The sequence below is a fragment of the Paroedura picta genome, chromosome 4 (assembly GCF_049243985.1).
Source record: "Paroedura picta isolate Pp20150507F chromosome 4, Ppicta_v3.0, whole genome shotgun sequence".
Lineage (NCBI taxonomy): Eukaryota > Metazoa > Chordata > Lepidosauria > Squamata > Gekkonidae > Paroedura > Paroedura picta.
Window position 1 is genome coordinate 122,080,508 of NC_135372.1, and position 26,905 is coordinate 122,107,412.

General features: G+C 45.0%; 1 protein-coding gene across 2 annotated transcripts in view; it reads left to right on the plus strand.

Moving 5' to 3' along the window:
* The first annotated feature begins 2,384 nt into the window (after positions 1 to 2,384).
* Positions 2,385 to 26,905, plus strand: part of PLCG1 (phospholipase C gamma 1) — a 101,456-nt gene continuing 76,935 nt past the window's right edge. For both annotated transcript variants that reach the window (XM_077335428.1, XM_077335429.1), the window contains exon 1: positions 2,385 to 3,778. In XM_077335428.1, the coding sequence (XP_077191543.1) occupies positions 3,577 to 3,778 (202 nt within the window). In that variant the 5' untranslated portion in view covers positions 2,385 to 3,576. The remainder of the gene's footprint in view (positions 3,779 to 26,905) is intronic.

Sequence of the window (26,905 nt, forward strand, 5' to 3'; positions counted from 1 at the left end):
ACTATTAAAAAATCTTGCCGGGTATAAATCCTACCTAACTGTCCCCCCTCCCCTTCTTAAAAACACTTGGTAGGCAGCAGAAAAGTTGTCTGCAGATGCAGTGGTGCTCAGTGGCACCATGTCGGGACACCAGGTCTAACTTACCTCGCAGAGGTGTTGTGAGGATAAAATGGCAGAATAACCCCATACCCCTCAAAAACCTTTTCTGCAGCTTCCCTACTGTTGGTGTGCATGGTTGAAAAACTAAAGGGCAGTTTGCAATGTTTTTGCATGGAAGTGCCGAGATATGAAAAACAGGCAGTTTTAAACCTTGCAGGGGTAGTCAAACTGCGGCCCTCCAGATGTCCATGGACTACAATTCCCAGGAGCCCCTGCCAGCGAATGCTGGCAGGGGCTCCTGGGAATTGTAGTCCATGGACATCTGGAGGGCCGCAGTTTGACTACCCCTGCCTTAAAGTTTGTGCCTTGATGGATGGCTATGAAAGGAGGCTGATTGACAGGTGCAATTCAACTTTCCTGTGACTTACAAGGCTTGTGTGAGATATTCTGTATTCATCCATGCAGTGCATTTTGAGCCCGGCCTTCTTCTACGGAGAGAAACTAAGGGTGGTAGTATTTTATTTATTTATTTAGATTTTTATACCACCCTTTTCTACAGCTCTGGGCGGTTTACAGAAAACATTTTGGCACATTTACACGGAACAGTATCAGTATCAATCTAACAATATAACAACAATAACATACCAACTAGAACTAGAACAGTATTTCAACAATAACTTTGTCACTCCCTTGGTAGGTTCAATCTCAGTCTGGGGGGAGGGGGACCTGTAGATGTTATGGGTCAGTCAGCCTCAAGCAAATGCCTGGTGGAAGAGCTCCTTCCTGCAGGCCCTGCGGAACTGTGGAAGTTCCAGCAGGGCCCTGATCTCTTTGGGGAGCTCATTCCACCAGGTGGGGGCCAGGACTGAAAAGGCCTTGGCCCTTGTTGAGGTCCAATGTGCCTCTTTAGGGCCGGGGATCTGCATCCAGTTGGAAGTGGCAGAGCATAGAGCTCTTCTGGGGGTATAGGCAGGGAGGCGGTCTCTCTGGCTCCCATTTTAGCCTAACAACCACAGGAGGTCAGTTACGCTGAGAGTGACCGGAGTAAGCTTCTATTGCAGAAAGAGGATTTGAACCTGAGTCTCCCCAATCCTTATCTGGCCTTCTAACCAATACAACCCTAATGTCTCCACATCCTGCTTTTGGGAACATCTGGGGACACGCTGAGAAAAAAAAAACTGTTCTGATGAAACTTCACTCATTGCAATACATGCACTAATAAGCCAATACACCATTGAAATTTTTAGCAGCCTTTGGAAGAATGCTAATGGTTGATAGATATCTTCATTCATTGATTGACATTGATACTTTACAGCTCTTGCTTTGGAGCTTTTAGTGGCTGCTGCTGGAGGACATCACCCCAAGGGTCAGACATGACTTGGTGCTTGCACAGGGGATACCTTTACCTTATACATATTTCATACATAATGAACTGGTATGTTACAACCAGACCTTTGAAGAGGGCCCTACAAGGGCTGAAGTGCATCGGTCTATGGATTTATATAGTGTATAGTAGCGATCCCCAACCTGTGGGCTGCGGACCACATGAGGTCCTTCAACTAATTGGAGGTGGGCCCCGAAGGACGCCTTCTCCCCCCCCAACCCTTTACTTCACCCCCCCAACCCTTTACAACACACTTCATTGTTGTGGTGTGTCTGTATCTTATTTTGAAGGGATGTTTAAACATTACCATAGCGATCAGAGCGTTAGGGCAGTGGTTGAGAGTAGAGGAGTAAACTACCCCCCCCATCGGGCCTCAGTAAAAGGCGTTGAGTGGTCCCTGGTGATACAAAGGTTGGGGACCACTGGTGTATAGCACACTCTTTTGCAATGGCCTATGGGCTGTATATATGTTTTTAATCCTTAACATTTTTTAGATTGTGCACAATAAAAGTTAAATAATTTTAACATTAGTACATACATTCAACCTTTGGAGGTCCTGTTATCAGTTGGGTTTATATAGTTCAAGTTGCACCCCCCCCATTTTTTTTGTTTTGTTTTTTTTAGAGTGGGGATTCGAATCAGAGTCTCCCAATCCTTATCTGGCCTCAATACAACCCTAATGTCTCCATATCTTGGGAACATCTGGGGGCACGCTGAGAAAAAGACGGTTCCAAGGGAACTTTCCTAGCACCAATCTCTTCTTCTGTTCCGCGGGCCCCCAAACGCGGCCTTTCCCACCGACTCAACGCGCCCAGGCCGGCAGCTCCGCTTCCCAAACTGGAAAGCAGAATCGAGCTGAATCCCGCTTACTCCCGAGGAAGTGCACTGGCCCGGCCGCCTGCTTCTCAATCCCCCCCTTGTCCTTTTCTGTGCGCGGGGAAGACGCCGGCGTACGCCTCGGACGCCCGCCTTAGGCCACGCTGGGTATCCGGGCCGCAGCCTCGCGGAGCCCGGCGTGTCTCTTTAAGAAGAGCCCAGCCGCCCTCTTCCCTCCGCCGCCCCGGCGCTCGCTCGCCGCTTTGTCTTCATGCGAGGCGGGGGAGCGCCTCTGCGCTCTTTTCACCTTTCCTCTGCGCCGGAGCCGGCCCCCCTCCGCAGGCGATGCGCTAAGAGAGCGGCAGGCAGGCCGGAGGGAGGGAAGCGGCAGGCCGGGGCTCCTGCGCCCGCATTTCCACTCCTGCCCGCGCTCTTCGGGGCCAGAGCGCTCGCCAGCTCCCCTCCTCCTCCTCCTCCTTCCCTTCCCCCGTGCACATGTTGTCATGTGGAATCCGAATCCTGCGCCGCCACCCCCGCCCCGCTGGCTGCGAGAGGGACACAAAAGAGAGCCTTGAAATCGACTCGGATTCCTGGATTCTCCCCCCCCCCCCCCGCTGAACTCTCGGGAGATCTTTATCGGCCGGGCCGATCGATTCGGAGAGAGCGATCTGCCTGCACAGGAGAGGCGGAGAGGCTGGGCGAAGGCGCCTCTGCTTCGGCCCCGCGCTCTGGATCGCCGCCGAGCCCTTGAGCATCCAACGACGCCGGGAAAACTCCTGCCTGGGATTCGCCTCCTCCTTCTTCTGGCTCCGGCTCTTTCCCCATCCCTTTTGCTTGGCTGGTTGGTTTCGCTTTAGACTCCGCTCAGGAAGGCGGCGGCGGCGGGGGAGCAATAAAAAATGGTGCATGACCGAGGCGATTTTCTGCTGCTTTGGGGGACTGCGAAGTTGACGGCTGGAGAGCACCGAGCGACAGACTTTTTTACCCGCTGAGCCCTTGCGCATAAGCCGCGATTTATTTTGGCATTCCCATCCCCCTTTTTTTCTCTGGAGGACATTATAGGGAGAAAATTGTTTGCTGCCTCCGAGTGCAGAACGAAGGGAAGGCGGGAAGGATGTGGAGTTGAAAATTCTCCCCATAATTTTTGCAAAAAAAAAAAAAAAGCCTTTGCTCCCCTTCCCCCCAAGCCTCGGCGCAGAAGAAGTCCTCCTCCTTTTGTTTGCAAAGTTTTCTTGGCTGGGGAAAAGGGGGAGGGGGTGCACACGGAGGCGAGAGCCATGGCGTCGCTTTTCACCAACGGACCCTGCCTCCAAAGCGAAGCCGAAGGGGTGCATCTCTGCAGGAGCCTCGAAGTGGGCACCGTCATGACTTTGTTTTACTCCAAGAAATCCCAGAGGCCGGAAAGGAAGACGTTCCAGGTGAAGCTGGAAACCAGGCAGATTATCTGGAGCAGAGGCTCGGACAAAATCGAAGGCGCGAGTAAGTGTGTGTCTCTGTGTGTGTGTGCCTTTTCACAATGCGGGGAAACAGCAGATAATATGAGCCTCGGGCAATAGAAGACTAACCAGAGGGTTTTAAAAAACACGATTTGTTAGAGATTAAAGTGCATGCCTGTTTGCAAGAGGGGTGCCCTGCTAGAGGCCTTCTAATCTAAACCAAGCTGTGCATGCATGCTTTGAATTGGAAGCGCTCTCAGATTTGCAAGTATGGCCACAAAGGACTGTCTAATCTGCCTGTTCACACCATGTTAATCATCTATTCCCCCCCCCCTTTCAAGTTACAAGAGTTTTCCAGTCTGGTTACCTGAGGAAAGCCTGATTGCCTTTGGAAGAGCCAAAATAGTGTCTGCTTGTACTAAAGTCTTTGCTATGTTGATTCAGGCGAAAGAAGCATTATTGGGGTATGGTGACTGTTCTGCTGGACAGAGGGTGAAAAATAGGCTCTTAAATAGCACCAAACTCTGCCCCATGAAGAGTTCTGCATCAGTCCCTCTCCAGATGCCTTCTCGATTTAATATGTTAGCCATGTATGCTCAATCTATACTTGAAGACTTCTGATCAAAATGGGCTCTTTGACTGTAATTCTGGGCACATTTAATTTAGGAGTGAGCCCTGTTGAATTTAATGGCACTTGCTTCTGAGCAAATGTATCTATTCATTTTCCCTCAGCTGTTATTTAAAACAGGTTCGGCCCCTTGCCAATGCAGGAACAACTATTCTTTTATTATCATAAACATCTTTTGGGCCAATGAAGGATGCTGGTCTTGATCACCTGACCATACAGATATTCCAGTTTTCCCTTTAGGTCTGCTGAGATGTCATCCGAACTATAAGAGGAAAACAGGTTTCCTGTTTTTCTCAAGTTTGAAAAACAAAGAAATAAAGACTGTGTTTTTGTTTTGGATCTCTTCTCTGTCAAGGGAGCTGGTTTTTAGATTCTGCCTCCCCTAAACGTAGCGTGTTTGCACGTTTTCTCTTTCTGGGCTTTTTACTCCGATTGCATTAGCACTTTCTAAAAGATGAAAAACACAGTTTTTGAAATAGTGTAGAGCTTCCTCCCCATATCCAAGGGATTCAACCCCGTATTCCAGCACCCAGATTCTAGAAAAATAGTTGCTTGCCTGGTTCTCTGATAAAGAAAAATCAGTCTGTAGGTAAGCAGGCAAAGGAGGAGGTGTGAAATGGAAGGAATAAATGTGTTCTTCCAGACAACCCCCCCCACACTCCCACACACACCCCTCCACTTTCCTGTCAGCTTTGGTGACAATGACAATGAAGCGGATGCTAGATTTTAACTGGTAACTTTTACTGTTTTGATAGTTTTTATTTTGTAAGCTGCCTCGGACGGGTTCTTGGCAGACGTAGCACAACAATTCTCTAAATAGATAACGTGAATCCATTTATGATATAAATGCATCTTGAAAAAGTGTTGCATGAATAAGAATGTCAAGAAAAGCTCATGCTGGCCTGTAGCTTTTTTGACTTGGCATGTTGAAATCTGCAGAGTTTCTCTTAGTTTCCCCGGGCTTACCCAGGAATATTTTCATTGTATGCATGAAGGGTGTAGTATTTGATATAATAATCTACAATACGAGACAAATCTAAATTAGAGCTAATGGGGTGTAGTGGTTAGGCTGCTGGTCTGGTACCTGGGCAACTTGTGTTTGAAGCTTCATGCTGTGGTGAAAGCTAGCAAGGTGACCCTGGGCTAGTTATAAGAAGAGCGTTGCTGGACCAGACGGGGTTGCCTTTTTGTCCGGCATTGTGTCTCACATAATGGCCAGCTAGTTCCTTTGGTGGTCCACAACAGGGCATAGAGTAGCCTGTCTCGACCTTTTTACCGTTGAGAAGCCCTTGAAACATTCTTCAGGCTTTGAGAAACCTCCCAAGTGATGTTAGCAGGCCACACCTCCACACCATGCCCCAGAAAGTCAGGTGTCATCAGAAGTGACATCACCCAAACACTCCCACTGGATATGACATCATGCTTCATTGCCCGACCGCCCCCCCAAACGCCAGAAACAATCCAGCAGCCTACTCCACTGGGCTGAGAACAAGGCTGGGGCAGGCATCCGCTGCTCTGTTGCCTCCTATCCCCCCAAAATACCCTGCCCTGTAGAAGTGGCACGACTGTCTCCCACAATGACCCTCTGTCCGCGGCCCTGGAGAAAGGAGAATTCCAGTGCCAGCAAGGCAAGAGCCAGAAGCTCGTGGTCAACCAAACTGAATGCTTTTGTGTGGTCTAACAACATGAGCAGCACCAACCTGCCTGTAGCTAGAGCCAGAGATCATCCATTAGGGCAACTAGCACCGTCTCTACCCCATAGGCAGGTCAGAAGCCAGACTGATAAGAATCGAGAACCCAAGCTTCATGTAGGTATGCTAAAAATTGGTCTGCTGTGGCCTTTTCAACCACCTTCCCCAGAAACACAAGATACAAGACGGGGTGGTAGCTGGCCAGGTCCGGCGGATCCAATGATGGTTGGATGTTATTATTTTATTTATTTATTACTTATTATTATTTTATTGGATTTGTCTCCTCCTGCTCCTGGCAAGCTGCCTCACCACTGTTGGGTATCGTCTCACAGCGGGTTATATCATAAAATAATAAAACCCCACATAGATTAAAAATATTAAAAACTCAACCATGATCCTGTGGCGGAAAAAAAAAAGCTCCACCTCCCCTCTCTAGTGTCTCAGGGAAAAGTCCTGGGGTGCTAGCCATTCAATGCAGGCTATAGCTGTGCTTAGATGAGGAGGGGCCCCTAGATGCCCTGGTTTCAACCAGTGGTCTCACAGAAGAGTTCCATCTTACAGGCCCTGTGGAACTGCAAACGTTCCTGCAGGGCCCTCAGCTCTTCTGGGGGCTCATTCCCCCAGGTTGGGGCCAGAACTGAAAAGGCCCTGGGCCTGGTTGAGGCCAGGTGAACTCCCCGTGAGCCAGGAACTACCAACAAATTAGTACCTGTCTAGCACAAGGCCCTGCAGGGAGCATAAGGCGATAGGTGAGTCCTAGCCCGTGAGGGGCCTTTAAGGTTAAAACCAGAGCCTGGAACTTGATCTGGGCTGCACCTGGCAACCAATGCAGCTGCCTCAGCACTGGCTGGATGCGGGCCTTCCAAGGTGTTCCTGTGAGGACCGTAGCAGCTGCATTTTGTACCAGCTGCAATTTTCATGTCAAAGACAAGGGCTGGCCCTCGTAGAGTGAATTACAGAAGTCAGTCCTGGAGGTGACTGTCACATGGATCAACATGGCCAGGTGTTCCAAGGGCAAGTAGGGCACTAGTAGCCTTGCTGGCGAAGGTGGAAAAATGCCAGGCAGGCTACTCTTGTGACCTGTGCCACCATAGAAAGAGAGGCATCAAGGATTACACCCAGGTTCCTGGCATAGGGTGAGATGTTCAGTTGGACCCCAGCCAAATGGGGCAAAAGTGCTTCCTGGCTTGCCCTCTTTCTTCCCAGTAACAAGACCTCTGTCTTGGAGGGGTTGAGTTTCAGGTGACTCTGCTTGAGCCATCTAGCTATGGCTTCCAAACATTTGGAGAATATATCAGTGGGCCGGGGGGGGGGGGGCGCAGGCAGCTGTCCATGAGGAGATAGAGCTGGGTGTCATCTGCATACTGATGACATCCTAGCCCAAAACTCTGGACCAGCTGTGCCAGAGGGCACATAAAGATGTTAAAAAGTGTGGGGGAGAGGACCACCCCCAGTGGAACCTCACATGAGAGTTGAATGTGGTGTGATAACTTTTCCCTCACTGCAAACTTCTGGGTCTGGACCCATAGGAAGGAGAACATCTACTGTAGGGCTGTTCCACAAATCCTGGTCCCGGCGAAGTGGTGGGTTAAGAGCAGGGGTAGTCAAACTGCGGCCCTCCAGATGTCCATGGACTACAATTCCCAGGAGCCCTTGCCAGCATTCGCTGGTGAATGCTGGCAAGGGCTCCTGGGAATTGTAGGCCATGGACATCTGGAGGGCCACAGTTTGACTACCCCTGGCTAAGAGCTTGTGGTCGACCATGTCAAACGCTGCTGACAGATCTAGCATCATGAGAATAGCCGAACCGTCCTGTCCAACTGGCACCAGAAATCATCCATCAAGGCAGATGGATGGATTTTTAAGCACAATTGTTACACAATCTTCTTGCCTAGGTTACATGGCCCACTTCATCAGAGACATGAATAACTGTGTTCCATTGGCAAGTACGTTTATAAAGGCACACATGAAAAGATACAGACGAAGAAAAGTTATACGCAGTGAGCCCAGAATCCCATGACCTGCAAGAGGGACTGGGACATTTTCTGTGCAGACTTCAAATGTGTCCATTTTTGTAATTTGTGGCTTTACTGTTTGTCACCTCTGAGTGTGTGAGGCAGGGCGGGTTCTAAGCTTATATGCCACAGTAAATCTTGCTCTTTCTGATGGTTGGCTGTATTCTTGTGCAGCAGGCTCTGGCCAGTCCTGTGAAATCTGCAAACAACCCCCCCCCCCCACCTTCCACCCCCACTAATCTTTCAGATAAATCTTTAGTGACCAATTTATTAGCCCTAGAGACAGATGTTTGCACAGCTGGATGGCAAATTGATTAGCTGTAAGCCTCTTGTAAAACCCTGCTAGAGGATCCTTTGAGCATCCTAATTTAATATTGCTATCCAAAGCTTTGCACACAGTAATTACGGTGGCTGTAGAGTGGTTTAGACTGGGCTTTCCTAAAAGGGTGGGCAGAAGAGAGATCTTCCCCACCCCTTCTTTGTTGTAGAGCAGGGGTAGTCAAACCGCGGCCCACCAGATGTCCACGGACTACAATTCCCATGAGCCCCTGCCAGCATTTGCTGGCAGGGGCTCATGGGAATTGTAGTCCGTGGACATCTGGAGGGCCGCGGTTTGACTACCCCTGCTCTAGAGATTGTAGGTACCGCTTGTGATTTTGCAGGACGGCAGAGCATTGTTTCCCCTGTTTTGCAACCTTACGTGCCATGATTGATCGGATCCTGTCCCTGCTTCTCCGAGCTCACTGCTCACTGTATGCCATTCGAACAGCTTTCAAAGCCAGGGTTATGTGTTTAAAAACCCTCTGTAGCCAGCTTGCCAGTGATAGTTGCTCTAGAGATATTTGGGGTAGGCAAGTAATAAATTAGTCTGTTAGATTGTCCATGAGGACTTGAATGTTTCTGTTGATTTGTTTTTTTTTTCTTTAAATGTGGAAAGCACTCACCGTCCAAGACCATGACACTGCAGTGAACTGTGGGTCATAATTAAATAGTATTCTTAGCTGAAGCGTCCTGCAGGAAGGCTGAACTTGAGCTCGTGTTGCATGTTCTCTTCTGCCCCAGGCCTTTAGAATAATAAGAACTGAAATAATTTCTGGGGGAGCTGTGCTGCTGCATGTTGCACAGCCGGTGTGGTGCAGTGGTTAGAGTTTTCATGGCTGTAAAGTCCCTGATTCGCTGCTTCACATCCTTCTGACATATCCCAACGTTTCTGTATAGCGCACTGTGATCAATGGTATACTTCTTACTGAATCCGTAATCATTAAAGAGACTGCTAGACGGATCAGTTCCCACAACAACCTCCTGCACTGAAACCAAGAAGAGTTGGTTTCTATATGCCGCTTTTCTCTTCCAGAAGGAGTCTCCAAGTGGCTTACATTCGGTTGTATTGTCTGTAAACGTGGAAGGGATGCTGTGTCCCTTGGGATGAGGGGAAGAAGAAAAAGAAGATATGGTTCTTATATGCCACTTTTCTCTACCCGAAGGAGGCTCAAAGCGGCTTACAATTGCCTTCCCTTTCCTCTCCCCACAACAGACACTTTGTGAGGTGGGTGAGGCTGAGAGAACCCTGATATCACTGCTTGGTCAGAACAGCTTTATCAGTGCCTGTGGTGAGCCCAAGGTCACCCAGCTGGTTGCATGTGGGGGAGTGGAGAATCAAACCCGGCTCGCCAGATTAGAAGCTGGCACTCCTAACCACTACAACCAGGCTGGCTCTCCATGAGAGATTTTGTGCATGGGGGCTGCAACCTGGGCATTATAGCAGGCTTGTAGACTATGCAGCCCAAAGGACAATCTTTCCCTGTGGTTGCTGTATTAACTGTCTGAGTATTTAGAATTCAAGAAACCTGCATTTTGGCTGAAGAATAATTTTGTGTTAACGAGACAAAAGAGAGTACTTCTTCCTGCAACCCATAATTCCCTGTGGAACTCGCCATGACAGAATGTAGTGATAACTGTTATTTTGGTGTGCTTTAAAAAGAGAATGTTTTCATGGGGGGTATCTGAATGGGACCTCCATATTTCCGGGTAGTATTTGTCTAAACCAGGGGTAGTCAAACTGCGGCCCTCCAGATGTCCATGGACTACAATTCCCAGGAGCCCCCTGCCAGCAAACGCTGGCAGGGGGCTCCTGGGAATTGTAGTCCATGGACATCTGGAGGGCCGCAGTTTGACTACCCGTGGTCTAAACACTGGTTGCTGTGGAGAACAACGGGGCTGAGGGGAAGAAGTGTTATGTAGGGCTGGACTAGGACAACCTGAGTTCAGATTCCCGCTCTGGCATGAATCTTGCTAGGTAACCCAGAGCCAGCATATTCCCTTGTTTTTGTTCTGTGGTTAAAATGATGACAAGATGACAATGTTTGGAGCTCTTTGCTGAAGGAGTGAGGAATATAACTCTGCTGAATAGATAGGTGTTAGCCTTGGTGCTGCATTTGAGGGCCTTCTGCAACACCTGGTTGGCCACTACAGGAAACGGGATGCTGGCATAGATTAACCATTGGCCTGACGGAGCAAGACTCCTGTTACCTTGTGTTAACATCCCCTGCACATTGGCATCTGCTGTGTTCCTTTCCCACAGAACACTGTGTGGATCTGCTCTGTGTAATACGCACGGCCAAACACTTACCTGAGAGAAAAATCCACACGAGTCGACCACCATCAAGAGGATCTCATCTTCAGTAAATCATTCGTCACTTTGTCACGAATCTCCAAAACGCACCTTTCCAGTAATGCTGCATCTTTTATTTCCTTTCTTTCCATAGTGGGCCCTCAATCACTATAGCAACAGTCTGGAAGGAGCATTGCTTCAACTGTGATAAGAATATTCTTTTCCCTCTGTTGTGAAACCTCAGACCTAGTACTCAGAGCTTTGCAGCGCTGGGCCCAATTGTCTCTGTGTTCAAATTTAGCTGTCATTCGCAGAGTTAATCATGTGGGAGGACAATGGATAGTTTTGAGTGGGCCAAAGGGTGAGAGTGAGTATGCCACGAGTTCTTAAGTGATATCCCTTCCTTCATTAGCTTTCTACTTAGTCTTAAAAAGTTCACCAGAAACAGGTCAACTAACACATTCTCCTAATTTTATGAGGCTTGTTATAGAGCAGGGGTAGTCAAACTGTGGCTCTCCAGATGTCCAATTCCCATGGGCCCCTGTCAGCGTTACAATGGGAATTGTAGTTCATGGACATCTGGAGGGCCACAGTTTGACTACCCCTGTTATAGAGTGTCAGGAGGAGACTCATGCACGAATTGCCTAAGAATGCATGGGAGAGGTCCACAGAACGATGAAGCAGGGAGTAAGAGGGCTGAGAAGACAGGGTAGTACTGGTGTGCTTTCTTGCATACCCAGGGAATTGATGATTTCCATTGTGGAACGGTAGGTGAATTTCCTTCATGCCAGACTGGATTCTGGAGATGTTTTTTGAGGGGATCATTTGGGCATGAAATTGGGGTCACTATGGATGGGCAGCTAGGTGTGAGTTCCTGCATTGTGCAGGGGGTTGGACTAGATGATTTTGGAGGTTCTTTCCAACTCTATAATTCTATGAGACAAATGAGGCATGGGGTGTAGCATGTAGTAGCTCACTGTATGTTATAAGCCTGCTGTCAAGTGAAGGTGAAGGTGGGGATATCAAGCAGAATGTTATACCTGTACTAGAGTGGCTGAGAAGGAACCTGAGTGGGTAGTCCTGCAGGTCTGGCCGGCATCCTGGTCTGGGGCTGCTGTCAAGGTCATGCTGGACCTGCTGTTGGATAAACAGTTGACACCGGTAGCTTTGTCTGGCAAGTCAATTGTATCCATGCCTGGGCAGAAAAGTTCTTAACACTGCTGTGCATTCCCTGGTAACATTGAGTTTAGATTACTGCAGTGTGGTGTACGTGGGTCTGCCCTTGAAGACTGTCTTGAAACTAACATTGTTACAGAATGCTTTGGCCAGAGTGTTGACTGTCATGGACCATGTCACTCCAGTCTTGCACCATGCTTCCAGTTTCCTTTTGGGCTCAATTCAAGATGCTGATATTGACCTTCAGAGCTTTGTATGGCCTGAAATCAATATATCTTATGGATCACCTCCACCCATATGAACCTCCCTGTACACTCTGGCCATCTTCAGAGCTCCTGATTTTCTTGGCTTCACAATCTGAGAGGAGATTGGTGGTGCCTTGAGAAAGGGCCTCCTTGGCCATTGCACCGAAAATTAAGAAATCCCTCCCCATGGAGATTCATCTGTCTCCTTCTATTGGTGTCTTTTGCAAGCAGATGGAGACTTTTGGTTTCGTCTGGTATACCCCCAATAAAGGTTACTGGCCTTCCTTCTAGTGTCATTTGTTCATGTGTTGGGTGGAATGGCAGCATTAAAATGTTCCAGATAAAAAGGAAGATGATTGTACATGTTAAGCATGGAGGTAAAACACTGTACATTTAAGCAATCGGTGCAACCCGTATAGGGTTACTGTAGTCAAAAGGTTTTTTAGCTTCAGTGATCTTAAACTGGAGTAACTTTGCATAGCATCGATTGCATTGCAAGTGATACAGATTTGTTTACCAATTATACATTGTGAAAATTTTTAAATGATTTCCAAGCTTGGAAAACTATCAGAGCACATTACAGGGTATTCTTTATCTGTTGAATGTATCTCCCCCCCATACTGGCCCTATTATACTTCATCTTTGCAAATGACTGACACATGAACGTGTTGATTTTTCTTTTAAAAAATGAATCATAGAATCATAGTTGAAGGGACCTCTAGGGTCATCTAGTCAAAAGATGTTAATTTGTATGTGGGCTAAGTTGTATATTTAATAATACACTCTCACAATTGGATGGCTGTTCTAGCAAATGAAATTTACATTCTTAACTTTCAGAAGATAAATTCTGCACCTGATTATGTGGTAGACATGAAATATGCTCAGAAATATGATCTGCATTGAACTGCAAATGCAGCTCCATGACCCAGCTGAGGTCGCAGAGGCTATCATCTTTCTGACTCCATGAAGGCGACAACTCAGCTGACGGGGGTTCATACCCCCTCACCTCTCTTAGCAGGCACCATGGCAGAGGTGGGACCCTCCAGTTATCTAGAGCAGGAAGTGACCCCTCTTATAGGATGGACCAGAAGGCCTAACTGGAGGGGAGTCAGGTGGTTGAGTTGAGGTTGCAGCCCACCTAACACTCATTCGAGACATTTCTTTATAGGGAAAATGTGTGTTTTCCAGTTTTCTAAATTTATGTTTAGATAGAGCAACCACAAGTGTACAGGTATTCTAAACAGAGGGGTACCATTTATTTCTATGAAAGGCATTATTATAATAGCTGTATTATAGTTCATTGCTTTCCTAAACATGTCTGACACTGAATTTGCCATTTTCATTACTCCTGTCGGTTCGTCTTGTACGCATTACAAGAAATGTGTATATGTTCTGCATGTGTTTTCATTTGTAGAAATAAACAAATAAAACTGGCAACCATTTCTTTTATTAATGGGGCATTTAAATTGTGCATTCAGTTGCACACACATCAAATGTGTCAGAAGTACTCAGTGTGCGTACAAATAAAAATTGGGTGCATGCTGTACATGATTGAAAACGTGTTCACTGCAGTCTGTATACAAGGTTAGCAAACTGGAAGTTTTCAGTAGACTAGCTCTTTGTAGATTGTATCGGGATTCCTCCAGCTATTCATATCAGAAATGCATCCTATCCCTTGTCTTCCTAATAAGCATGTTTGTCATATTGGCTGAAGGATGCAACACTTGGATTTTGCATGTTCATTCAGCCTCTGTACCTACTACATGGGTCATATGTACTGATGCTGAAAATACACATTGCCTCTTGGAAACAACAGTGCAGCTGCATAGATCAGGAGGATCTATCTGTGATTGCTGGCTCCCTGTACCAATGGACTGTAACACCTGACTGAACACCTGTAATTTTTCAATTACAATTCCTTTTTTGGGTAGTAGGAACCCATTTGGGCCACATCAACTTATTTCATATTTCTGTATTTTTGTTATATTAGCTACCTGTTAAAAGTAATAGCGAGTATACAGAAGAGGCGAAACCATGTGTAGCAAAACAGACTCATTATGAAAAGCTGAAATATAAAATGACAAATAAATTGACCCATCAGAAGTAAAGTGACTATCATTGTATGTTATAGACAACGTCCCAAAAGCTTTTTAAGTGTAACAAAGGTGATATTGGAGAGAAATACTCTGTCTTTCATATTTTGATAAAATCAGAGTCCAGTAGCACCTTTAGGATTGACAAAGATTTATTCAAGGTGTGAGCTTTCGAGTGCAAGCACTCTTCCTCAGACTCAAAAGCTCACTCCTTAAATAAATCTTTGTGGGTCTTAAAGGTGCTACTGGACTCTGATTTATTGTGCTACTTCAGACCAACACGGCTACTCATTTGAATCTTTCATATTTTGGTTATTGATATATGATATATTTAATTATGTTAGGTAACCTCTTTTTTTTTTCTTTGTGTATTTACTTCATATTTGTCTTTCAAAAATAAAAATGCTTTCAAATATTTAAAAATCTGGGAAAAGCTTGTTGCATTGAGTTGCTTTGGAGAGCTCCATCAAGGTCTGTTTTCGAGTTTTACCAGCCAGGAGTTATCTACAGCAGGGGTAATCAACCTGTGGTCCTCCAGATGTCCATGGACTACAATTCCCATGAGCCCCTGCCTGCATTTGGAGGACCACAGGTTGACTACCCCTGATCTACAGAATAGTCTGTAGGGCAGAGGTAGTCCTCCAGATGTTCATGGACTACAATTCCCATGAGCCCCTGCCAGCAAACACTGGCAGGGGCTTATGGGAATTGTAGTCCACGAACATCTGGAGGACCCTGCTGTAGGGTATTATCTTTATGGCACCTAATGCTGAGGCATTGACTGGCTTTTGGGATCCATGTTAATAACAGCAGGTGATGGCGATCTTCCTGCATTCAGCCCGATCCATGACAGACTCTTGGAGGTTGTAACTAGTAATGAGATGCTTCTATAATTACTACTTTCTAGATTATCTTGCTTTTAAAAATAGATGAGATTAAAGACTCGTTCCAATCATTTGGCGCTGACTCTTCCTTCCAGACTTTATGCATTAACTCCATTTGTACAGGGCTTTTTCTTTCCATATATGAGTAACTCCGTTAATGCTTTTGTCTGTTGCAGCAGGCTTATAATGTTAAATGGGCTAATGCCAGGAAATAAAGCTCCATAGGGCCCAGAAGTTTCACGTGGTCCAGGCAGGATGCCATTTAGAACTCTGCAAGCCATAGAATTTTCCTTAATTATCCACATGGGGGCTAGCGGGGAGGGGGGGAAGATGGCAGTATGACAACAAATGGACCCTTAAGGAGTCAAGCAGTCCAAATATAAGAAGCCCACATTTCTGGAATGCAAATATTGTAGAGGAAACCTGGCTTTTGGTGCTGCAAGCAAAAAGAGTTTGCTCATGAGGAGTCTGCATTTGCTTTGTTTTTTACTTCCTTCCTTGAGCAAAGCACAGACCAACGACTTTCCAGTTTAGGAATTAGTTGATTCAGTCTCCAAATGTGGACCTGTAACAAATTGGGGTCAAGTTCTTTCCCAGAAACTCGGATTAAACTATGGGTTAGAATCTCTTTTATCCAGAAGGGAGTGGGAAAGATGTCTGAATGTTGCCTGTGTGTTTGGATAGTCGCTGTCTGTTGTTTGTCACCTGCCATGGTTATGCAAACATAGCAAACCCCAAATCTCTCCCCTCCCCTTAAAAGATGCCAGCCTTTCAACCCACCTCAAAAGCCTTGGCAAAAGAGCCAGGCCTCGCAGTGACTCCTGAAGATCTCCAAAGAGGGGGGCTCATTACACAGAATTGGAGCTATGGTGGAAAAGGCCTGGGTTTTGGTTGATGCAGATGGGTGCCCCTAGGCATTGAGATAGTCAGCAGCTGGGTGCACATGGGTATACGGGAGGGGACTGTCCTTCAAATACGTTTCTTCCTCAGTGATTTTTGGGCATTTCCTGAAAGACTGGTTCTGCAACTTCAGAATGAATAAAGGGGTAACAGAATTCCTTATCTACCCATATGTCTCCCCCCCCCCCCCGTTTTTCTTGGTGGCACACATCTCAAACTTACCACTCTGGGCCCTATGGAAAGGGCAGTATAAAAATCTAATTAAATATAATATAAATCAAAATAAATAAATAAACACATATAAGTCACGCATGCAAATTTAAAAATCAACTTTTTGTATGTGACTTATTTAGGGGGTTGTCTTATGTTCAGGATCATTGTTCTTTTGGTTAAATACATTTCTTTATTGTTAATTCTCTAAAGGTACTAAAGACTTATATTTGTTTTTAAGGATCACTCATTTGAGATGAGCTTACATTTGTATTTTGTGGGAGTTTCTGTTGAGGGCTGGAATTCAGGCCATAGAGGAAGTGAGTTCCTTCACAGCAGTGGAATTGTCTGATGTCCTTTGAGCATCTTGTAAGAGAAGGTTGAGGAGGTGACTAGAATTGCAGTCCTGTACATGTTCATTTGGGATGTGTACTCAGTAGATCTTATCTTAGTGTGTATAGAATCAGAAAGGCCATAGATTCCAGCCCCCTGCTTAACAGGAAATCGTAACTGTTACCTTTCCGACATAACTCTGACTTTTGCTTGAAAACCTCCAGCACAGTGGTCTTATGTAGGAGGCCTCTGTACACAGCTGGAGAAGCAACAGTAATATAGAAGAGGAAATCTGTAGTCCTGACTACCATCACAGATGGCTCCATCTAAATAAAAGGAGTTCTGGATTTCATTTATGTGTTAATTTTGGATGGGGGTGGCGTACGGAATGAGGTCAATGTAATAATTGTGCAGTTTCACTAGGAGCATTATATCAAGATTTGCTAGGAAAGTATTGCGCTTATTTTAAAATGGCAGCATTTAGGTAGGAGCAAATGTGGTTCTATGAAATTACAAGGAGAGCAAACGTAAAATGTGGTGGTTGTGAAGTTAATATATATCCAGGGGAAAGTGACTTGCTTACAACAGTAGCATGAGCAATGTAGTGGGGGTAAGGCTATGGGTTAGGAATCCAAATTACTTTGGGAAAGGTAGGGGCGTGGAAATGGTTATTAATCACTGTCACCAAAGTGGGAAGTGCCAGTGTTCTACTGCCCGCTAAAAACTCATCCCATAATAGCAGGTAGGCTGCGATATTGTCTTGAGGGAAGTGCTTTTTGGGCACCCCTGCTAGTCTTTTCACCTTTTTGCAGTTTTAGCACTTAGCTCAGGGGTAGTCAAACTGCATTTGATGGCAGAGGCTCATGGGAATTGTAGTCCATGGACATCTGGAGGACCATAGTTTTTTTCTCAGTCCTTTAACCCTCAGCAGTGCAATACCTACCTTGTGGCGCCTCTTGTGGCGCAGAGTGGTAAGGCAGCCGTCTGAAAGCTTTGCCCATAAGGCTGGGAGTTCAATCCCAGCAGCCGGCTCAAGGTTGACTCAGCCTTCCATCCTTCCGAGGTCGGTAAAATGAGTACCCAGCTTGCTGGGGGGTAAACGGTAATGACTGGGGAAGGCACTGGCAAACCACCCCGTATTGAGTCTGCCATGAAAACGCTAGAGGGCGTCACCCCAAGGGTCAGACATGACTCGGTGCTTGCACAGGGGATACCTTTACCTTTACCTTTAGTGCAATACCTTCTTTTTCTGTAGCAACTTCTGCTCACCCATTGAACCAAACCATCTTACACTCCAGAGTTTTGCTGCCTACTTGGAAGTAGCAAACAGGTGGCAGAAGAAGCTTTTGTGAGCATCTTTGGCAAGAAACCAGGTGACTCATTGCATGTTTCCTGGTTAAGTTGGCACAAAAGAAAGTATCTCGGTGTGTTAAAGTAAGGTGTTTACTGAACCTGGTGACCAGCTAATGCCATCCATAAAAAACTGCTGTTGTGAGCTGCAGATGCTGACTGCCAGATGAATAATCTCAAATTCCTGTGGCAGAAATGGTGTGGTAACCACTTAAGAAAGAGAGTTGAGCAGATGTTCAGTAATCAGTTACAGGTTGAATGAAATCTTCTTTGGGAAGCTTGCTTTCAAGTGCTGTTATTTTTGAAGGCTCTTGCGTTGAGATCTTATGACGAAGGGAATTGCTAACTTTTGTCTTAGATATTGTCTCCCCCTCTGAAGCATGCTAGTGTAGATCACAAATTGTCTGTACTCTCTAATGATACCTGCTACATCATACATTGGTCATTGCAATTTGGTGTAGGCTTATTTGGGAGTAAACCATGTGGGATGCGTGAGACTTTCAGTTGAGTAAACCTACAGAGGCTTGTGCTATTAGTCAGTTCTCTAGCTGTACAGCAAAGTGGCCCATGAAAATGTGTTAGAACAGGCACAGTTATTCGTATATACTAATAAAATGTCATTGAGTCATCATTTTTAGCCAGAGTGTGGGGTTGTCTTCGTACTGATCATCAAGAGAATAGGACTGGGTTGAAGCCCAGCTTGCAGAAGCCCAGCCTTTTGCCACTTGTAACGTTGGTGGAACATTGTTCCCTCTTTTACCTGCAGGTAGATTTCATGTCATTTGGTCAATATCATTTCTCAGACTCCTCTCTGCTTAAAGTAACAATAAACAGAAACATCCAGTTGGCAGTGCTCTGGCCCATTGGTCCCCAACCCCGGTTCAAGGACCAGTACCGGCTCGTGGATCATTCGGTACCGGGCCGCGGCTCCTCCTTGTCCTCCTCCCCGGCTGCTGCCTTGGGAGCTGCCCTGCCACTTTGCCGCCGGCTCACCTTTGGTGCTCTCCAGGGGCCACCATGGCTGGGGCTCCCCCTTGGTGTGGCACTGTACAGTTGCTGCTGGCAGCGCCCCCCAGCGGGCGGCAGGAAGTCAGGGGCACCGGCAGGAAAGCAAGTGGAGCAGGGGCTCAGGCAGTGGCAAAAGACTACCCCCCCCGGGCCTCAGTAAAATTGTCAAGCATTGACCGGTCCCTGGTGATAAAAAGGTTGGGGACCGCTGTTCTAGCCTGTCTCATCAGTTGTGGTACTAATTTGTTACTGATTTACTTTCTCCCTATAGCTGTACTTTTATGATTCCTGTTATATTGTGTGTTGTCTGAGGAAGAGTGCATGCACTCTAAAGCTCATGCTTTGAATAAATCTTTGTTGGTCTTAAAGGTGCTACTGGACTTGTATTTTGTTGTACTGCTTCAGACCAACATGGCTACCCACTTGAATCCAGCTGTGGTATGTGTATGCTTTAGTATGAAGAATGCAGATGCCATATGTTGTCCATGGCATTTCCCTCTACAGTAGCCTTTCTCAACTTTTTTACTGTTGAGAAATCCCTGAAACATTATTCAGGCTTCTAGAAACCCCAGAAGTGGCAAATTTGCACAGAATATGCTTGGGAAGCATAGCTGTGAACATGCCCATCTGGGACCCCTACCCTTCCCATCTCCTCCAGGCCCATCATTGACCATTGAAGTAAATAGATAAAAGTGGGAAGCGACATACCATCTAAGCAGGCATAAACTCCAGAACTCCTTGCTGCAGAAAAAAAAGTATTTCATTCCTGAGGGTCAAAGAGCTGAACGGGAAAGGTTTTCCCCCACTGCCTTTACTATTCAGGTCCAGGGAGGGGCTTGTTAGGCCTGAGTGAGTCAGTCATGGCAGTAGATGCCCTAACTGGTGGTTGCAGCACAGTACTGTTTAAACAGTTTATCTTGAAAAGATAATTTTGGTGACTATTGTGACCCATCAATTGAGAGCAAAGGCTTTAATACTGAGTCCAGGATCTCATGGCTAAGATGGCTTTGGGGACTAGGACAAGACTCCTCTTAGAGCTGCCATGTTCCAGGGCCTAAATATTTGATGGCAGGTTTTTTAAAGATATGTGTTAGTCCTTGGCAGTGAGGAGACAGATCTGTCTCAGAGACTGCTCAGTGGCTTGGAGCCAGCGTGAATCACCCAGATGTTTTGGATGCTTATGCAGGGAGAAGGAGGCTGACTTCTCTGCATCCTGTTCAGGGTATTCACTATTTGAGTTGTGTTATTCATTCGCCACCCATTGCAGATCCTTTGATATGTAATATCGTGGCCCAGTTAATTCCCAAATTTGTCTGTTTGTTTCTTTTTGTATTTGTCTCCAAACAGGCCTTCTTGGTTGTAACGCCATGTCCCTTGGAACTCTTCCCCCCCCCCCATGCCACACATGGAAGTAAATGTGGCTCTCCTGGTTGATGGGGATTGTGAATGTGGCTGCTGCTTTAGATTGTATCATTTGTCTAGTAAGGCCACACTGTGAGGCAGAAAGCTCACATATTTCATGGAATTGCTGAAATACTCAAGGGCACATTCAGTTCAACTGGCTTTTGTTGATGGGAACTGTGAATGTGGTTTTCTGTGAGTTCAACTGGCTTTCAGTAAACATGCCTAACATCCACCAAGAAAGGTCTGGCCTTCCTTTGTTTCTGACAGGACGGTAGTGTCATTACCATACTGAAGATTATTTATATTCCTTCCTCCAATCCTAATTCCAGTTTTTGATTCTTTGAGTTCAGTCTCTCTGATAATGATCTTGGCATACAAGTTAAACAGGAAGGGGGAAAGAATACAGACTTAGTGAACAATTATATAAATGTATTCTGAGTTTACCCATACTCTATATCACGGGTAGTCAAACTGCGGCCCTCCAGATGTCCATGGACTACAATTCCCAGAAGCCCCTGCCAGCAAATGCTGGCAGGGGCTTCTGGGAATTGTAGTCCATGGACATCTGGAGGGCCGCAGTTTGACTACCCCTGCTCTATATCTTTCTAGTTAGTTTCGTAACTATTTTCCTTCTGATTTAATATGTATATTCCTTTGATCTAAAATCTCTAACCTCTATCTTTTATATATGGTTTTCTGACAGCACTGCAAGTCCATAAGCTATTTCCAGTTAACTCTGATAGAAGAGATAAAAATAATCCAACTTGCTCTCATTAATAATACCAGAAACTGTTGCTAAAACCTCTCTCCTTTCTATCTCACAATCCTTCACAATTTTTTAAACTTCACAATTTTCCAATTCTACCCCCTTTTATATACCAAAAGTTTGTATATTAAAGATCTCTGTCAATATTCAGTCTTTTCCTCCCCTCCTCCAACAAATCATCAGTTGTAACCCATTTACCAGGTACTTTTATCATATGTGATAGACTTTAAAGCAAAGAAATTTTGAGCACAAATACATGCATGTATACAAAAGATTTTATACATAAATGAAACTAGAAGCATTTTTGTTAGGTTTGATTGACAGAAAAACTAGAAATGAAACATGGCAATTTGTTGTTATATATGACAAAAGCAGTGTGAATATTGTATGCTCAGAACTGGAAAACTGCAAGGATTCTTACTTTGGAAGACTGGCTGATGAAAATTAGAGAACTTGCTGAAATGGCTAAACTTACATCATTGCTCAGAGAAAAGTCAACAACTTCCTTTATTACTGAGTGGAAACCTCTTATGGACTTCTTGCAACATAGAGATAAAAATATTTTGATGACTTGTGGTTTCAGAGAGTATGACACTTATATTAAAATGTAAAAAATTATTTAGCTATAAAAGATAAATTTGAATTAATAAGTGAGGTCTTATGATATGGAAGACTGGAATCAAAATCAATTGTAATGAGTTGGATATGCCTGGTCTTTGTTTCTGTTCTTTTCTTTTCTATCATACTGGTCTTTCTATTTCTGCTTTTTCTTTTTAGTTGCATTCAAATTATTAATTACAAATTATACACTAAAACTTTGATTTTTGCCCCTCCTAATATGCTACTGTTTAAATTTTGACTATTTTTGAAGAAGACAAATTTCTGGCTTTTTTCATCTTTGTATAGAAATATTTCAACAGAATTGAGCAGGAGTCTAGTAACACCTTAAAGACTAACAAAATGTGTGGTGGGACATGAAATTTCATGAATTACTGCTTGCTTCTTTAGGTGCTTCCAATTTTTCATACGTCTGTGTGTAAATATCTGGAAGGATTTTCATAAGGCTTTCATTTGCAACTGTGTTCCAGAATTCAACCTTTATTTTAATTTGCCTGTCTCTAAAATAAGATAGATTCCCCCACATTCTTTTTATTTTCTTCTGTTTTTGGTGTCCCTACAAGCATTCTTCTGCATTGATTTCAGAGTACTATCCTTTAAAAAAAAACCCTTAAGTGGAAACCATTGCCATTGAAGTGTGTTTTACAGTTGAAGAAGCAGAACTTAGAAGTATTTCACTGGGTGTTTTGCTAAACAACACTCTTAAGCATTTATGTAGCTTACCGTATTTGCCGGCGTATAAGACAACCCCCAACAATTTCCACTCAAAATATAGAGCTTGTTACATTACATTACAGTACTATGGGCCACTATAGGCAGCTATGTCTATCCCAACTGAAGTGCACTCGGCATATAGGACGACCCCCCCACTTGGAGGCATGTTTTTCAGGGGGGGAAAGTAGTCTTATACGCCAGCAAATACTGTAGTTTCCCAGCACATAACAACATCTGCTAATTGCACTTTAAGGATTGAGCAGAATGTTCTTTTTGCTTTCCTTCCACAGAGGAATAGCATGAACAATTACAGTAGTGATTCATTTGCCCACCACAGTTAGAACTTGGCTTTGAGCTGTGGTCTTTCTGGTTCAAGCCCGGCCCACTGTGTAGCGTGAGACACCAGTTGACAAGTATGCAATAACAATCTGTGATGCATGCATGATCCTGACCCATTGAAACATTTTAATTCCCATTGTTGTAATTGGAGATGTTGGTGACATGTGAGCGAGCAACTGCTTCATTCTCTCCCACTGTGCCCACTGGGCCTCAGAAGTGCTTAATTTGTGCTTAATTTTGGATTTTATCCTGTGTTCTTCATGGGCGTATCAAGGTCTTGCTAATAATGCAGTAATGCAAACTGTGTTAAGTTGTTTTGTTCTTCCTAATAGCCTTAGAATATGCCCCTGTTTTATATAGTGGTGTGTTTGGAGAATCTGAATTCATTTGCACTGCCAATGGAAAGATAATACTGGGATGGTTGTTTTCCCCCTTGAAGATGAGTTTTGTGAAACTCATTGGTCCATTGGGAGAAAAATCCATTAGCTGCCTTGCATGCTATGTTCTGCTGTTTGGGCTATATGCAAACACAGTGAGTATAGTTTGGGGAGGCCTATGACAGAATGATCTCAGTTCGAATCCAAGGCAAACCATTCAACATCACAGTGATCCAGGTCTGTGCGCCAACCACTGCTGCTGAAGAGGATGAAGTTGATCAGTTCTATGAAGCCTTACAACACCTTCTAGAAGCAACGCCAAAAAATGATGTGCTTATCATCATGGGGTATTGGAATGCTAAAGTAGGAAGCCAAAAGATAACCGGGATAACAGGCAAGTTTGGCCTTGGAGTACAAAATGGAGCAGGGCACAGGCTGGTAGAATTTTGTCAAGAGAATACAATGGTCATAGCAAACACTCTTTTCCAACAACCCAAGAGACGACTCTACACATGGACATCACCAGACGGTCAACACAGAAATCAGATTGACTATGTGCTCTGCAGCCAAAGATGGAAAAGTTCTATCCAGTCAATAAAAACAAGACCAGGAGCTGATTGTAGTTCAGATAATGAGCTTCTTGTTGCAAAATTTAGGCTTAAATTGAAGAAGGTAGGGAAAATCACTAGGCCACTCAGGTATGAACTAAATCATATCCCCAACGAATACACAGTAGAGGTGACAAATAGATTTAAGGAATTAGATCTGATAGACAGAGTGCCTGAAGAACTATGGACGGAGGTTCGCGACATTGTACAAGAGGTAGCAACTAAAACCATCCCAAAGAAAAAGAAATGCAAGAAATCAAAATGGCTGTCTGAGGAAGCTTTACAAATAGCTAAGGAGAGAAGGGAAGTGAAAGGCAAGGGAGAAAGAGAAAGATACACCCAATTGAATGCAGAATTCCAGAGAAAAGCTAGAAGAGATAAGAATGCCTTCTTAAATGAACAGTGCAAACAAATAGAAGAAAACAATAGAATGGGGAGGACCAGAGATCTTTTCAAGAAAATTGGAGATATGAAGAGAACGTTTCATGCAAAGATGGGTATGATAAGGGACCAAAATGGTAGGGACCTCACAGAAGCAGAAGAGATTAAACAAAGGTGGCAAAATTATACAGAAGAACTATACAAGAGCGAGCTTAACATCCCTGATGACCACAATGGGGTAGTTACTGACCTGGAGCCAGACATCCTGGAATGTGAAGTCAAATGGGCCTTAGGAAGTCTGAGCAACAATAAAGCTAGTGGTGGTGACAGCATTCCAGTTGAACTATTCAAAATCTTAAAGGACGATGCAGTAAAAGTGCTACACTCAATATGCCAGCAAATTTGGAAAACTCAACAATGGCCACAGGATTGGAAAAGGTCAGTTTACATTCCAATCCCAAAGAAGGGCAATGCCAAAGAATGTTCAAACTACCGCACCATTGCACTAATTTCTCATGCTAGCAAAGTTATGCTCAAAATCCTACAAGCTAGGCTCCAGCAATATGTGGACCGAGAACTTCCAGAAGTACAGGCAGGATTTCGAAGAGGCAGAAGAACTAGAGATCAAATTGCCAACATACGCTGGATCATGGAGAAAGCTAGGGAGTACCAGAAGAACGTCTACTTCTGCTTCATTGACTATGCGAAAGCCTTTGAATGTGTGGCGCACAATAAATTGTGGCAAGTTCTTAAAGAGATGGGAATACCAGAGCATCTTATTTGTCTCTTGAGAAATTTATATTCAGGTCAAGAAGCAACAGTGAGAACTGAACATGGAATCACTAACTGGTTCAAAATTGAGAAAGGAGTTCGGCAAGGCTGTATACTATCGCCTTGCCTATTTAACTTGTATGCAGAGCACATCATGAGAAATGCGGGATTAGAGGAGTCACAAATTGGGATCAAGATTGCAGGGAGAAATATCAACAACCTCAGATATGCAGATGACACCACTCTAATGGCAGAAAGTGAAGAGGAACTAAAGAGCCTGTTGATGCGGGTGAAGGAGGAGAGTGCAAAAGTTGGCTTGAAACTCATCAAGAAAACAAAGATCATGGCATCCGGCCCTCTCAATTCATGGCAAATAGATGGGGAAGAAATGGAGATAGTGACAGATTTTATTTTCCTGGGCTCCAAGATCACTGCAGATGGGGACTGCAGCAAAGAAATTAAAAGATGCTTGCTCCTGGGGAGGAAAGCAATGGCAAATCTAGACAGCATCCTAAAAAGCAGAGACATCACCCTGCCAACAAAAGTGCGTTTAGTCAAGGCTATGGTATTCCCAGTTGCAATGTATGGCTGCGAAAGTTGGACCATAAGGAAGGCCGAGCGTCAAAGAATTGAGGCTTTTGAACTCTGGTGCTGGAGAAGACTCTTGCGAGTCCCTTGGACTGCAAGGCGAACAAACCGGTCAGTCCTAGAGGAGATCAGCCCTGACTGCTCTTTAGAAGGCCAGATCCTGAAGATGAAACTCAAATACTTTGGCCACCTCATGAGAAGGAAGGTCTCTCTGGAGAAGAGCCTAATGCTGGGAGCAATCGAGGGCAAAAGAAGAAGGGGACGACAGAGAATGAGGTGGCTGGATGGAGTCACTGAAGCAGTAGGTGCAAACTTAAATGGACTCCGGGGAATGGTAGAGGACAGGAAGGTCTGGAGGATCATTGTCCATGGGGTCGCGATGGGTCGGACATGACTTCGCACATAACAACAACAACGAAGTGGCAAAACCTCTGCCTTAGATGCAGAAGATCCCAGGCTCAACTGCTGGCATCTCCAATTGAAAGGAAGAGGCAGAAGATGATGGAAAAGACCCCTGCCTAAGACCCTGGATAGTTGCCAGTTTGGTGTAGTGGTTAGGAGTGCGGACTTCTAATCTGGCATGCCAGGTTCGATTCTGCGCTTCCCCACATGCAGCCAGCTGGGTGACCTTGGGCTCGCCACGGCACTGATAAAACTGTTCTGACCAAGCAGTGATATCAGGGCTCTCTCAGCCTCACCCACCCCACAGGGTGTCTGTTGTGGGGAGAGGAATGGGAAGGCGACTGTAAGCCGCTTTGAGCCTCCTTTGGTTAGGGAAAAGCGGCATATAAGAACCAACTCTTCTTCTTCTTCTTCTTCTTCTTCTTCTTCTTCTTCTTCTTCTTCTTCTTCTTCTTCTTCCTTCTTCCTTCTTCTTCTTCTTCTTCTTCTTCCTTCTTCTTCTTCTTCTTCTTCTTCCTTCTTCTTCTTCTTCTTCTTGCTGTTGGTGTGAGTAGACAAAATCGGCCTTGATGGACCACTGATCTAATTCAGGATAAAGCAATTTCATGTGTGTTCATCTGTGTACTAGAATTGAGTACATGTTTCTATCCCCCCCCACACACACACACAAGATTTTGGAAGTAACGTATTGTACTGCAGTTGTACCAGAAATTAGGAGATAATAGTACAACTTAAGAATATCAAACTCTGGTATCATTTTGTTGGGGTGTAGGAAAGGAGCCTGGCATCTTTCTACTTTATGGGAAACATTATTATGTTTTTAGGGGGTATTTTTTAAATTGCCGTCTCCGTGCTAATAGCCTATTTTGGGTACTGCTATCTGTCCCCATCTCTCAGTATCCCTTTGTTTCAGGGTAGCATGCCATGTTCTAATTCCTCGCGTGTTTTAAGTATGCACTGTTCATTCCTGTGGTTCTTCCCCAGCCTTTTATTGTTAGCCAAAAATACTATGGCACAAACAGGAGCCCCTTTTGATCCTGAATTTCCACATACTCCCC